This window comes from Pieris napi, chromosome 2 (genome assembly GCF_905475465.1).
Source record: "Pieris napi chromosome 2, ilPieNapi1.2, whole genome shotgun sequence".
Taxonomy (NCBI): domain Eukaryota; kingdom Metazoa; phylum Arthropoda; class Insecta; order Lepidoptera; family Pieridae; genus Pieris; species Pieris napi.
Window position 1 is genome coordinate 9,835,272 of NC_062235.1, and position 16,936 is coordinate 9,852,207.

The window sequence follows — 16,936 nt, forward strand, 5'->3', positions numbered from 1 at the left end:
TTTATTAATACGGATGATGACAGATGTTAGTTTTAATGATCTGGTAGGAGAATTAAAATTTAATTAAGGGTCCTCTTCGCCCTCGATTTGATAACCGACAGTAAAGACTTTTTTAAGACTTTTTTATTTATTTTTCCGTTTATAAGTGTATAAAATAATTTAACATAAATTTTATTTTTCATACAATTTTTACACACAAGACTAAGCCAACGATAGTTTCGAACAATTAAAATTCATTAAAAGTTGATGGATGTATAATGTCGCTACTGTATATCTGTGAACAGATATCGACTGTGATATTTTAAATACTAAATATGTAAATAATCTGTGTTGAGAAGAACCAAATAGAAGTGGCCTTTAACTATACGCTATTTAATATACATCCTTTTTTATATGAGCCACGCACTATTTATAAATTAATTTTTAGAATCTTAAAGTAAAATAAATATCTTAAAAAAAATACATATCTCTATTTATCGAGTTCAAGACTATAGATAATAATAATCACCGTTGTCGTGTCGTTAAATACACGCGTGGTACCCTCACAACTCAAAAATTATTTGCCTATTTCGAAAATCGAACTCCCTGAAATTGGATGTTATTTGGATTAATAAAGAAATTTATAGAAATAACTAGCTGACCCGGCAAACATTTGTTTCGCCATGTTTATTATTTCAAGGAAATATTATTTTAGTTCAATAAAAATAACTATCTACAATAATAAAAAATAAGAGTTGATCGTTAAGGGGTGAAAATTAGGAGTTGTATCTATTTTTGTATGCTGTATCATAAATAAAAACAAAAAAAAAGCTAAAGAATAAAAAATTTTTTTGGGGTGTATACCCCTTATAAAAATCGGTCAAGCCGTTTCGGAGGAGTATGGTAACTAACATTGTGACACAAGAATTTTATATTTAAGATACTCTGTATTACACATTGTCTCCGTGGTTTATTGGTTGAAGAACATAATTTCAATTCTCGGTGTTATAATCACTTAGGGTCGGTATACACTTTAGTGTATTATTATCAGTCTACTTGTCTTAATTGATCACACCCTATTGAGGACCTGCCAAAATAAAAAAATACACTACCTACAGAATTTATATTATTAATAGCATTCAAAATAGACTTTGGACTTAATAATGATGCAAATGATTGAATAAAGGAATAGCAATCACATCACCATCGGAACACTGGAAAATCAAATTAGCCAATCAACTCGAGCGTCGATTTAACGGGAGGCGGTATTATCCGTCAGATTGAGCCTTGAAATCTAATAAATTCCTTCATTTCCACACTTGCACAAGAAATCCAGTAGTATTTGAAATATACCAGCAATAAATAGTTTTAATATAATTCATTTTAGTTAATTTCAAAATTTAGACTCTAGTAGTGCTTGTCTTTGTGTCATGAAAACTTTATAATAAAGTTTAGACGTAACTTTATGTATATAGTAAGTGCTTTATTGTATCACATGTATTTTAGAATTTCTTAAGAATATATCTAATATATAAAATTCTCGTGTCACAGTTTTCGTTGCCATACTCCTCCGAAACGGCTTGACCGATTTTGATGAAATTTTTTGTGCTTATCCGGTATCTATGAGAATCGGCCAACATCTATTTTTCATCCCCCTAAATGTTAGGGGTAGTCCACCCCTAAATTTTTTTTTTAAACTTTTACATATTTATTTCTGTTTTTATTTTTTTATGATACACCATTAAAAAATACATACAACCCCTAACTTTCACCCCTCTACGATCAACGCCTATTTTTTTATTATAAATGATATGGCGAAACGACGTTTGCCCGGTTAGCTAGTTATGTATAAGATGTATTACGATTATGGTAAAGTATGAACCATGATTATTTTTATTTAAGATAAATTTAGAAAACGGTTTAAAATATATAAGACATTTATAAAACTCTGAAAGCTTTTTATTTGCTCCTATAATAGAATCAAAAGAAAGCAATTTAACCGCCTTACTTTTATTCAGTTTTTCCAGTGCTACAGAAATTAATAATTATAATATTATGAAAATGTGAATTAAAATTATTAGAGCGTGAACAGTGGCTTTTTGAGCTAACCTAGGTCGCGGTCCCAGCTCGTCAGGGTTAATTACTTTTTATTTAAACTGCACAATTTGTAATAAATTAAAAATGAAAATAAAGTATTGGAATGCTTTCAGTAATGTGAAGAGTTACAGAAATAATACTTATTCATAATTTGTACCGTTTAAACGGCACTGAGGGTGTGATTATGAAGTTGATATATACACAAAAATTTGCATGAAACGTCTTCATTTTCATGGAAATTTTTGGCGTTTCAATGACAATGATACCAAGAATTCTTTCAATTAGCTCTGTATTCTTCGCAATTACATTCTCACCAGATTTAACGCGGTTATGAACCTTCCCATCTATCTATATATTTCCCCTTATTTATTCATAGCATATAGGTATACGCCAAATATTATAAAAAAAGAGTTTATATACAATTTTTTTTTTACAATTAACAAAAAAGGAGAACCTTTCTACGTATGTCCACGATGTTCGCATCCTTGTCTTTGTTATTCCTATCTCAAATATCTTTTATAGTTTTGTTGAATGGAGCTTCCCGGGTACGTTATTTTACTATCTGTTACTATGTTGTTTTTATTGAAATATTACGAATATCTTCAAAAAGGTTGATGTAGGAATTTTGCTTGATAAAGATAAAGATCTTTGAGGAGTTTATATTTCTGGGATGGAATGAATTTAATATGTTATCAAATCTAAAACCTACCGAATATATAGAGTAAAGATATGTTTGAGGGCCTTTGACATCAAAAGCAATTTGTTGTTATTATTATATATATTGGTCCCAGTAACGAGAAATCACAAAATAATAGAATCAACGGCGAGTTAGGGCGTGATTCTTAAAACCATAAAGCAGTTTGTTTATACATACGATTAAATCATTATTGAATTTATCTTATTTTCGTAATAGCATCGAGTTTTGGCGAAACAAAAATCAATCATTTTAGGTAGATGATAAAAGGACGATTACACACGTGTATTATTCAGTAAAAATTAAACTAATTATATGCAATATAATTAGTCTGTATATCTGTTTTTGTAATTTTTTCGACATAATATTTTTTTAGCTTTTATATAGTTACTATCTGACCCGGCGAACTTCGTAACGCCTAACAGTCAATGAATGTGTTACAGATTAGCTGTAATTAATTAATGATTTAATCAAGTAATACAATTAAAACAAAATAAATATTAATTTCACTACTTTATTAAGCGTCTGAACGCACGCATAAATATTTGACAACCAGTATATTATATTATGTCAATCCCTTTTCATTACTGACATTATTCTACATTTATAAAATCTAAAATACGCCATTATCCGAATATTGTGGATATATCTTGTCGATTCGAAACCTTTATTTAATAACGTTCTATAATTTGAAAGGAGAATTTACCGTATCGACGGGAACATTTCGTTATGAAAATGATTTTTCTTTTATTTAATTCGTAAATTTGGAGACAAATACAACAAATCAAAAACCAAGAAAATCGGTCCAGTCGTGTGCCGTCAGTGTGTTATAAGTGTTAAAACAAGCCCGACTGTTTTATATATATTTTATTACCTAATTTTAAATACTGTATATTTGATTGTTATGTTTAGGTTTTAATAAACGATATCACGTTATTATGTAACATCTGTAGTTAGAGGTAAAAACAAATACAAAAGACGAGTAAACTGCACTGCTTGATTCGCCTTTTCGTGTTCACTTTAAAAAACCCAAGGTTAATTTCCACTTCAAATGCCGTAGTTGGCAGCAGCTGATTCTACAAAGGCACAAAGGGCGACAAAACGCACACAAATTTACAAAGTTCGATTTGATTGATATATTTATCTCGATAGAAACTCAAAATCTTATATGATTTTCGAAATTTAAAGACGAATTTTAATGAGATATTTGTTAAGAAAACTCGAATACAAGCATACAAAATTTTTCGTAGACAGACCCAATAGACATTCTATAGAGATAAAATTTCATTTGTTTATGCCTGTAGCCACTCATAGGCACACGCACTGCTAATTGTTACACTTAATTAAAACGATAGATTATAATTATTAGCGGATGGTTATACTGAAGAAGTTTATTTAACTAAAAAAAATTTAATACTAACAAATATATATACCACTTCTTCAGCCATAGGAGACCCCAGTAGTCAACAAAATTCGTGCAAATATAACATTTATATATCCTAATGGATAGACTTATAGTTCATCTCCACAATGTTTCTTACATCAAATAAACCGTATTCCCAACTACTAGGTGACATATTTAATATTAACAATGACTTTGACAAATAATAAATGAAAATACCGAAGCTTTAGGATCGCAAAGTTCACGACACTTATTTCACTCCGCTGAATACAGATGATTTTTCACAAGTATTTCAACTGAAATTTGAATAATTGCAAGAGAACTCTTTGATAAGTTATTTTATTTTGTGTTTGATAATGTAGGACCATCTTTAGCTTAGCTTTGTACTCCGATTTTAACCGCGTTAATTCGGCCGTAGGTTGATGTTAACCTTCTTAGTCCTTACCTTTCCCTAAATGTACAATCCCCTTCTCTCACAGTCTTCTTTCTTTTTCGGTCACTGACTTCCATATTTTTGGGTGTAGACGCTTTATTTGTTTCTGTAACTATTGGTCGGTCTTGTGTTTGTTTTCTAGTATATAACATCCAACCTAAGTTATGTTTCGTGAAAAAGTTATCTATGTAAATAATTAAATAATAAACCTCTTCATCAAAACCTTTAAATCTTAATAAATAAAAATTGGTTAGTGTTTTTTAATGGCTTTTATCTTGACCTGACAATAACATACTCAAAAATATCTATACACATATTTTCGTTAGTACACTATTTACGACTATGAATGATAATAATTAAAAATTTAACAAAATAAACATAGATTTAGGCATGTATTTAAAACAAGTCTTAATTTAAGCATGCAGTCTTAGCTACTTTCAACTAATTAATAATTAATTCTAATTCATGTCTCATGATCGGTTCTGGCAGGTTTTTATAGAAATACGAACGCTTATATATAAGATATACGTATTGAATGGTGTAATAAGATTTAATATGTTTGAATTATATACTCTATCAAAGCAGCAGTATCCGAGACGATTTTGAAAGACAAATCCTGGTAAAAGCCTCTTAATAAATACAAAGTGTATCGTGAATTTTAATTACGACGTAGATATTGCCAAAGAAAGCTCGTTCTCATAAAAAGTAAGCTCTTGAAACAGAAAGTAAATATCACTGAGTGACAATAAATATATTCAGAACAATCTTCATTGTAAATGAATTTTACAATTTCAATAATAAAACTTTGTTGTATTTTGTTTGACTGTATAATTTATTATTTGATTAAGCTACAATGAGTACTTATCCAATTAGTATTGTATAATCCAATTACATTATTTAAAATAAGAAGCAATTTTATGTGTATCTTAGCCTCCAAAGTCTTGAAGATTACAAAATCAATAAAATCATAATACTTATTTTAACTGAAACGGGATTAATTTATTAATATTATTATTAGAGCTGGTGCTTTCCTCGCTCAACAAATAAGTTTCGCAATACAGCGAGGAAATGCTGCCAGCGTTAAAGATACACTGCCACAGGGACCAAAAATAATAAAATTGTTTTAAATATCTTTTTATTAATTTTTAATTATTTTTATTATTACTATGTGGGTTAAGAAAATTGTTAATACTGCATATTTGATTGTTATAATTATTAATCTTTATTATTCGGTCGTGTGTCTGTGTAATAATCAAAGGACTGCCTTGCGATTCTGTAACTCACTTTTCGAACTCACACAGCGGTTTTCGCATCGGCGGTCGCTCTCAAATCAATCGTGAAGTAGTCATTTTATGATTTGGCATTCTAATAAACAATAAACTACAAGCTCCCACCTTTTCAGAATGCCAAATCATATAATGACTGCTTCACGACTGATTTGAGAGCGACCGCCGATGCGAAAACCGCTGTGTGAGTTCGAAAAGTGAGTTACAGAATCGCAGGGCAGGACATATGCAACATTTATCCTAACACTGTAATTTATAGCAAGTATCGGTTTTCTTATGTCCTAATTATTTCAACCAAATACGGTTAGCCATATGTTTTCATTTTGGAAATGCTTATTTATTAGAAACCTAAAGTAAAAAGGCGAATAAAAGCTAAAAGCAACATCTAAATAATGAACAACATGCTACCGCAATTATTCTTTTCGTTTTATTTTCATTTAAACGGAGTTGCGTGTACAATCCAGCTGAATTTTCGATGTGCGTAATAGTTATTTGTGGTCGAAGTAACCATATGTATTTCGTAGTGAGTGTTTAAAAAAAGACATACTACACATACAGCAATCCTCTTGGCGTCACATTTATGTATCTGATTTTTAGATCATATTCAATGAAGTAGATAATAATCGCAGTATTGGTCTAGTGGCTTCAGCATGCTACGCTCTACGGTCGTAGATTTGATCCCTGGCTGTCCACCAGGACTTTCTTTCTCTGTGCGCATTAAACATTCGCTCGAACGGTGAAGGAAAATATCGTGAGGAAACCGACATGTCTCAGACCCAAAAAGTCGACGGCTTGTGTCAGGCACAGGAGGCTGATCACCTACTTGCCTGTTCAATTGACAAATGATTATGAAACATATTCAGAAATCTGAGGCCCTAAAAAGATTGTAGCGCTACTGATTTATTTTTATTTTATAGATAATAATCAGCGTTCTGTGACAGAACTGGTCATCGATTATTTGGTGAGATGGTTTCCTTACATGTATGAGCAACAGTGGGAAAATCCATCCATCAAACCCAGGGTTTAACACGCGATAGTATCACCCGCCTAGTCCCTAGGCGTTTGCTCTATTAATTAAAAACCTCATTTTTGTACTATAAATAATATTCGTAACCCACCATATTATTTATTCTGCATACTTAAATTCAGTGAAGATATTTTGTACGTATAAAGTTGTCGGGAAAGTTCAGTATCGGATTACAGAATGCTTTTAAACTACAAATCCATTCGGTAGATTTGTCATAGTCGATAAACTATTTTTTAAATGGAATTGTATTGTAACGGGGAGAACATCAATCACTCGGATATTGTTCCCTCGTTCGGTGTCACACGAACGCTGGTGGGAATTTATACATTTTATTAGAACACATTGAAAAACAATGTTAATGATAATACACGAATTTTGTTTTAGAAAACTTTAATGTTACTAGTATTTGTCACAATTTGGGATGGCTGTAAATGATTTTTTTTATAATTTTACACGTAATAACGTATGAGGGCGTTATTAAAACGCATTAATTAATAATAATCATAGCTTGAAATTAAATGCAATTTTAGTAAAATTCCTATTTCTATACAGTATATATATTTTGGTACTACATAGCGGCTTACACAAATAAAGGAACGAATGTCCAGTGGAAAAACTATTGTATAAAGTTCTACAACAAAGGTAAAGGCGAGTTCTAATTTCTGCTCAAAGGTATCCGATGTTCGGAACTAACAAGCACCTTGAGATTTGGAAATGAACGTGGTGTTTTTGTTAGAGAAACTTTTGTTACCACCTAAGTTATAATGAATTAACTAATAAAGGAAAGTCTTAGTTTTATTATTGTTTAGTGGTTTACCTGCGCGTGAAAACACTAATACGTAGTTCATGAGATCTACGCATAGACTTTCGTCTATATTCAGTAAAGACTATAATATATTACCACATATTTATTATTTATTTATTTATTACAGAAATACATACATTATCCTTACAGACTATGCCAATACGATAATGTCGAGAAACATTAAATAAAATATTATAAAGTAGATACATATATAATATTAAACACATAATATACACAATATCGCTACTGTGAATTCACTCTGCGAACATATAAATATGTCGATAGTGTCGGAGACAGCATTCAGTAGGCGCAAGTCTTTGATAACGGGGATCTGTGCAACAGACTGGTTCTTGCCCTCGGTATCGCAAATAACCTAGGCCTTCGCCGTCGCACATATCCCATAGGTACTAAGAAACCCAGTTCATGGAGTACACTTGTAATATTGGATACTTATAATAATCAGTTGAAGTTATGTATAATTATACAGAACTATACAATAATAAAGTTATATAAATAGAGATAATTTAATGAGTGTACTGTTTCTATTAAATCACAATTTAATTGGTGCGTATGGATTTTAATCGACCAAAGTTTGTATGGAGATTAAATGCTTGAATTTAAGTGACCTTTCTGCCTACGGGACATATTAACCAAATTTACTCCCACGTTGTTGACACAAAGTTATTGACGTCGTTTAATAGATAATTTAAGGGATAATGCGTCATTGGTATGCTGTGCATCTATTTACCCAAAATATTCAGATAATATTGTTTTTGCCATGGAAAAGTCTCGTGAACACAATGTTAAACTGTACAATTCAATTATACCATTAAGCCTTTTCGTCTACCGCTTGCTAACATCAAAACGCAATCACAAATGCTGGGCATAAACCAAAAAGTACAATGTATGCATTGATTACTTCTCACTTAGTATTAGACTTTTTCTTAAACTTTATGAAAATATCTACCGTATTTAAACGTGTGATGTTGATTTTACTAACATTTTGAGGTTGAAATAAACGTTCGCATTACATAAGAATTAATATATTATGAAACATGAAAAAGCAAATTAAGTCACACTTCTGCCCTGCGATTCTGTAACTCACTTTTCGAACTCACACAGCGGTTTTCGCATCGGCGGTTGCTCTCAAATCAGTCGTGAAGCAGTAATTTAATGATTTGGCATTCTAATAAACAATAAACTACAAGCTCCCACCTTTTCAGAATGCCAAATCATTAAATGACTGCTTCACGACTGATTTGAGAGCGACCGCCGATGCGAAAACCGCTGTGCGAGTTCGAAAAGTGAGTTACAGAATCGCAGGGCTGGAAATGGTCTCAAATTGAACTGTCTCCCGAAAATCATGTATGTTACATGTTTTCAGGTCGACTTGACGTTGACAGATGTCAAGCGATTCACTTTTGAAATTCGTTATTTGCGTGTGAAATATTTTACGAATATAGATGAAATGAGGCAGATACACATTATTAAATTTTCCTTTAGTAAATATACATGTACGGTCTTCTTGTACACGTTTTCTTTAAACGGTGCTATTGCCCTAGATTAAAAAGCATTATAGTATACTAGCTGACCGGGCAAACGTCGTTTTGCCATGTATATCATTTATAATAAAAAAACAGGGGTTGATCGTAGAGAAGTGAAAGTTAGGAATTGTGTGTATTTTTTAAAAACAGAAAACAATATCTAAAAACAAAAAAATATATATTTAGGGGTGGACTACACTTAACATTTAGGGGGATGAAAAATAGATGTTGTCCGATACTCAGACATACCCAATATGCATACAAAATTTCATGAGAATCGGTCGAGCCGTTTCCGAGGAGTTTAACCACAAACACCGCGACACGAGAATTGTATATATTTATTAGTTAAATCGTGAATATACATTTTGTTGAGTTTATAATTTTCGATTGCAATCTTCAAGGATCAGCTGACAAAGAAAGTTAAGTAATACCTCGACAGTTCTTACGATTTCCTCCATTTCCCTTAACAGGGATAAATAAAATTCCTTTGAAAACCTTACGTGTGCATTTACATATTTTTACGTATTCAATACCAATATTTACCCAAACACGTTTCTTGTGTAAGAGTATTCTGTATTGAATATGAAGGTTGTGCTCTTAACTCCATTCATACGTTGGGAAATTCTTTAAGGTAAAATTTGGGTCGCTCTGTGGTTACATATAAAGTGCTTTCTTAAATCATGTCAAGTCAAAATCATTTATTCATTTAGGTAACAAAGTTATTGACGTCGTTTAATAGAAAATTTAATACAAAATGCGTCACTAAGTACACTTATGAACGTCAATAAGGAAATAAATATTAAATGCTAAATGCTTCTAATTTTACATTTACTGCCAGTTTTCAAATCAAGGGCGTAGAACGGATGAGAAGAACTGGCAATAAACTCTCCGCCACTCTTTTTAATCGCCAAGTTTTTTGTTTTACAGAATGTTTGTAAGGAGCTGCAACCATTACACAGTAGGCATGGTGAAATAGGAGCATGCACTTACCTTGTCGTGGGAACAACACGCAAATCTATATCTTCCTCAGTGTTTATACGCAAAATTATACTCAAAATTAAAAATCTTTCGCACTTTCATGATCAAAAATTTTCTTACTTGTTCGATTCTATCCATAAATACAACGAAATATTGGTCTCTCTTTATACACAGTACTCATTCATTTTATGAAATTTACGTAGTAATAATAAGGAGGTTTTAGTTAAGTCCTAAATAACTATTTAGTAGTCTCTTAGATTATTAGCTTTAGTGTTTATCATACAAAATAGTTAATACTGGTGAACGTGATCGTCCTTTTTTAGTTAGATGTAGTTAATTGTAGATACTAAATACGATAATAAAGAAGAATAATAGAAATAAAAATTCTCTTTGATTATTCTGTCATTATAAGTAATTGTTTATGTTATAGTTTCTAGCAAAGAGTGTATGTCAAAGTGAAAGACAAGTCCATTTACAAAGAAATATATTTTCTCACATCGACACGATATTGAAAAATTGACTTTTAGAAACTACAATATATCTTACTCGATATTGGCGGAGAGCTTTTCGTTTTCATCCTATCAAAGAAGTTATGAAATATGATTTGCAGTATAACATTTAAGCTAAAAAAAAATATAAACACTGGTATAACAAAGAACATGTAATCATGTATGTCGTGATGTATATGTTAGGCCACCAGAATTTTAAAAGCCATAACTCGTTATACATAAATAATTTTATTTAAATCCACAGTTATTAGTCATTTTGTAAAAAATACAGTAAAAAATACCCCTATGCCAAATGCTAGTAATAAAAATCATATAAGAACTTAACAGCTTAAATATTATCATCTTAAGATACGAAAGTTCAATCAGATATCTTTATAGAAAATTAATAGACAAACTCTCCAAGTTAATCTTTAATGAACAATAAGAGTATAAATGACCTTTTAAAAAGGTTGTTACGGGTAGATGAGAATAGATTACCAAAGATCAAAGGTAAGGTCCACGATCGAAGCTTAGGGTCAGGAGATGTGTTAATACTATTTAATAATCTGTCCATACAGTCGAGTAAAATAATAGAAATGGTTATGAAGACTATTTTATTACTCAATGGCAAGGACGTTCTTTTATACTACTATTAAATAATACTCAACCAAATTTCCCACAATTATTTTGATTCTAGCTAGTCTTTTAGCTTAGTTTAAATTAGTTCAATAAAAATAACTATCTACTATTATAAAAAATAGGGGTTGATCGTTAAGGGGTGACAATTAAAGGTTGTATGTATTTTTGTATGCTGTACTATAAAAATATTTTTTCAAAAAGATCAAAAATAAATGTAGGGGTGGACAAATCTTAACATTTGTGGGATGAAAAGTAGATGTTGTCCAATTCGCAGACCTAACTGATACGCACACAAAATTTCACGAAAATCGGTCGAGCCATTTCGGAGGAGTTTAATTACGAGTTTAATTAAGATTTCTTCGCGAAGCCTTTACTTACAGAAATGTTTCATACCATTTTTAAATTTCTTTCTTTTTGAAAAATTTACAAATTATCTCAAGATTATCAAAAGAAAAAGTTTGTGTCGAGCAATATGTTAAGAAGAGAAAATGAACTACGCACAAGAAATTGGTTGTAACAAATTTGGAATTCCGTAATCGTGCTGACCTCGGTACGTGGCTATTGCTTTCCACCGAAGTAATGGGAATACATTGAATGAGACAGGGTGCTTAAATACATATCATCCGATAACTAAAGATGATCGGAATTTTCGGATTATCGTTCTCGTACATACTATAGATATAATATGACGTTTTAAACGCCTCCGACGCCTCATCAAAGGGACAAATCAAAATGTTCGATTTTAGTAACCTTCTAAGTATTGATCTAATCCTAAAAATGAACAAATGCTTTATCATTATATAAAGCTATATTTTAAACGCGATAGTTTGTAAGTATGAATGGATGTTTGTTAGTCTTTCACGTTAAAACTACTAAATGGATTTTAATGAAACAATAATATAGCTTATATAATATACATCAGAATAAAACATAGGCTAAAATTTATAAAGATATTGTGTGAATTGTCTAAAATATCAAGTAAGTTTTTTTTTTTTTTTTTTTTTTTTATATACATGTGTCTTTACTAAGACATCATGGCACATTACAATCTAGCCTAACTTAAGACTAATAAGTAATTTAAGTCTAACCTAATTTACTAATAAGGATTTTTTCATAAGAAAGTGTCCAATAACACTACTTACAGTCTCTATTAAAGGGAAGACACTCTGTTCTTGTGTTCTATTTTTTTTTTCTTTCACTCACTGTGTATTTAGTACTGACGTGCACTAACACTAATTCACTAGTTCAAATGGTTTTGTCCTTTTAAGTCTTCTCACTAGGCCAGTGGTGTCTAGGAGTTGAATAGCCTCGACATTCACGTGATGGTGGAGCCTATGTTCGTGGGCTCCAGCAGTCTTTTTTATTATTGTGGCGACGTCCTCTATATTAAGGTCCCGATGGAGGTCGTTATTGCGAATATACCAGGGAGCATTGACTATTCCCCTGAGCACTTTGTTTTGGAATCGTTGGATTACTTGGATGTTACTATTACTGGTGCAGCCCCACAGCTGGCAACCATAAGTCCATACAGGTGTCAGGACTTGTTTGTAAATCAATAATTTATTTTGAACTGATAACGCGGAATGCCTTCCGAGCAACCAGTACAATTTAGTGTAACGGAGATCCAGCTCTTCACGCTTCTTTTTAACATGGACCTTCCATCGGAGTTTGGTATCCAGCGTCATACCTAGGTACTTAGCTGAATTTTGGAACGGCACTTTGACGTTATCAATATATACTGGCTGGTAATTTGATGTTTTGTTGGTAAAGTTTATGTGAACTGATTTAGACTGATTTAATCGTATCCGCCATTTTTTGGTCCACAAGCCAACAGTATTTATGGCTTTTTGTAGTTTTATCAAGTAAGTAGGAAAAATTCTACCATCTGCCAGCTATTCGGGCGTACGCTGCCAAAAACGCTAAAGTTACACATATGTAATGTATGATGGAAATATTTATCTTAAATAGTCTAACAAAACAGCCCGCAACAGTATACATATATCTATGTCGTATGTGTAAGCTATTATAGCCAAAATAGTAATATAATATTGTATATATAGTAACATAATTTCTAAATGAAAATAGATATTTTTATCGCTTCTGGTATTTAAAGTATGATATATGTATATCATATGATAATAAGTCTTTCACGCTACATCATTTGAACAAATATTATTTTAATCCTGCGAAGACGAAGTCGCAGGCACCAGCTAGTACAAAATAATTTGATGACGTTTTCGAAGTACATTATTATCTTTTTGTATCTTATCTTTTACACACAACCGACAATATATAGTAATAGCATTATTTCCTGTAAAATACTTATCCTAGTACATAAAAATGTGAAGTACTATAAACACTAATAATTAATCGGCAAACCGGTTAATTTCATAGGCCCTCCTCTTAGAGCTTCGACTCTTCTAGGTGTCTAGCTTTACCTAGCCACATAGGGCAAGCATCTCTACTTATATCATTATCCCATCTTTTTATTTGTCTTCTTTTGTCACAACGAGGAAGGAATTCTGTCGCTTTTTTCGTCCATTTATCTTTGTCTTCTCTCATAATGTGTCCTGTCCATTTCCATTTTAATCTTTTACTAGAAGTAACAGCATTTCTAAACTTTGTCATGTCTTTTATTTCTTTTAGTTTTACAACCAAATTTTATTTTACAACAAATAAGAGACTATAATTCCGAAGCGAAATAACCCTTTGATATTCAAACAGACACTTTTTATATTTGCCTACTTTGTACCAAAAAATATAAACGATCTTTTTTACAAAAATATTTAATTTAGTTACTATTATTTTACAACAGAAAGTACTAGTTAATACTTTATAACAAATTGATATGAGACCACAAAACGAGGAATATAAAGATGTTATCTAGGTGTTTTGCGGCTCAAGCCGTTGCTGTCAAATCCACACACGCCTCTTATATTTTATAAACGACTCGGGTAAACTGAGGATATTATTATGCGAACAAAAATATCTAGATAAAAGAACCGCTATTGGGACCTAAATCATAATTCTGTGACACTCGTCGCTTAACCCAGTCGTTTCAACATTTACATAATAGTATTTATAATAATAAATTGTTTTCACCTTCAGAGCATTTTCTTATACCTCTTTTTGTTTCAGGTCTGACCTCTAAAGAATATGAGACATCAGAAAAGTGTTCAGCGAAGTAATTTCAACTCCGATAAGAAAACGCTGAGAATAAAACGACATCAACAATTATCTTGGATTATATCGGCTGTAAAGAAAATGGAATTCACAATTCGGTTACCTCACGATGTACTAGGAAAAAACTCGGGCACAAACGCTAATTATACGAAAATATTTTTAGACAATATCAATATTGCTACGTGAAATGGAGTAGGAGAATTAACAAAATGGGTCTGACGAACACGCACGTTTTTAATAATTACACTTTATCAAATACCACCCAGGCCAACGATATAATTGAGTTAGATAATGATGACTGTGCGGTCGCTGATGACCCTAAATATCCCAGTAGCTTGGGAATAACACTGGCTGTTCCAGAATGGGAAGCTATTTGCACGGCCATTGTATTAACACTCATTATTATTTCTACCATAGTAGGAAACATTCTCGTAATTTTAAGCGTGTTCACCTATAAGCCACTCCGAATAGTTCAGAATTTCTTCATTGTATCGCTGGCCGTAGCTGATTTAACGGTAGCAATTTTAGTCCTACCACTTAATGTCGCTTACTCGATTCTAGGACAATGGGTGTTTGGAATTTATGTGTGCAAAATGTGGTTGACCTGCGACATAATGTGCTGCACGTCATCGATTTTGAACCTTTGTGCGATCGCTTTGGACAGATATTGGGCAATTACTGACCCTATAAATTACGCCCAAAAGAGAACGTTAGAACGAGTGCTCCTAATGATCGGAGTCGTGTGGATCTTGTCCCTCATCATTAGCTCTCCACCGTTATTAGGATGGAACGATTGGCCCGAAGTGTTCGAGCCTGACACGCCCTGTCGTTTAACATCACAACCTGGTTTTGTAATATTTTCATCTTCCGGGTCCTTCTACATTCCTTTGGTAATAATGACGGTTGTGTATTTTGAAATTTATTTAGCCACGAAAAAGAGACTCAGAGACCGAGCTAAAGCTACTAAGATAAGCACCATATCTACCGGCAAAAACAAGTTTGCAGCTAAGGACAGTGACCCTCATGATCAGGACTCGGTGAGTTCAGAGGCTAACCATAATGAACATCAGGGCGTAACGCGGCTCGTATCTGATAATGAAAAAAAGAAAAAGCCGAGAAAGTCAACACCTAAAAAGAAACCGAAACCGAGGTATTGGAGTAAAGATGACAAGTCACAAAATAAATTAATCGTACCGATTCTGTCCAACGAAAACTCTGTGAGTGACATGATTGATAATCCAGAAAATCGCCACACGTCGTCAGAGAGCAACTCTAAAGAGACACACGATGAAGACTTGGAAGTCATGCAATCTGGTTCCACTAAGTCCCAGAAACGTATACGACCTAATCAACAAAACACTGTATATCAGTTCATTGAAGAGAAGCAACGTATCTCATTAACGCGAGAGCGTCGTGCTGCCAGAACGCTTGGTATTATAATGGGCGTTTTCGTTGTTTGTTGGCTTCCATTCTTCGTCTTATATCTTGTGATACCGTTTTGTTCGAGCTGTTGTTTATCAAACAAGTTCACGAACTTTGTAACTTGGCTCGGATATGTAAATTCAGCGCTAAACCCTCTTATATATACGATATTTAATATGGACTTTAGACGGGCGTTTAAAAAATTGCTTTGTATTAAGTCGTAAGCTGTGCCAATGTAATGTAAATAATTCTTTACTTGCTCAAAATAAGAGTTTTCAACTGTAGGTGGTTAAATGTTTACTAGACGGTTACTATGTAAATTCTAACAAAAATATTACATTGTAGACATTCAATTTTCTCTATATTTATGTATGTATGTTATATACATTGTATAATCTTATGTTAGGTATATATTAGTCATGCATAGAATGCAACTTAGATGATTGTAACATTAATTCCTTTCACATAAGAATATCAACGATTAAAATATAAGATAAATATTAAATGTAAATATCATTATTTAACTGTACATATCTTGACTTATGTATGAGTAATTACGTAGTATACGTCTATCTAGTCAAAGTTATGTCACTTAGATACTTTTAAAGTTTGTAAAGACGTTAAGTTCCAAACATGATGTTTTAGGTATATTTTTATGTATATCCCTTTGAAATAATGTGAGCCCTTATTTAAAAGGGATATTAAAGTTATAAAGTTTATGTTTGTTATTCTGACTTATGTTATAATAAAATATTAATTTAAATTGCCTTTTTTTAATAACGTGAACCTAGTACATTGTTTCTCAAAGTGAAACCCACGCCTCACAGGGGGGCAATTCGAAAATGGACTCGACTTTTTCATTATATGTTTTGGAAAATTTCTTACTGTGTTTCTTAGTGAAACTATGTTACATGGGGGGGGGGGTCATGGCACAAAAAAGGTTGGGAAACACTGATCTA

The 16,936-nt window shown here is 32.1% G+C and overlaps 1 protein-coding gene across 1 annotated transcript in view; it reads left to right on the forward strand.

Moving 5' to 3' along the window:
- Window positions 1–16,704, forward strand: part of LOC125062418 (octopamine receptor) — a 39,179-nt gene extending 22,475 nt beyond the window's left edge. Inside the window, exon 2 of the mRNA XM_047668339.1 lies at window positions 14,511–16,704. Coding sequence (XP_047524295.1) covers window positions 14,765–16,201 — 1,437 coding nt within the window. The 5' untranslated portion in view covers window positions 14,511–14,764 and the 3' untranslated portion in view covers window positions 16,202–16,704. The remainder of the gene's footprint in view (window positions 1–14,510) is intronic.
- The last annotated feature ends 232 nt before the right edge of the window (window positions 16,705–16,936 follow it).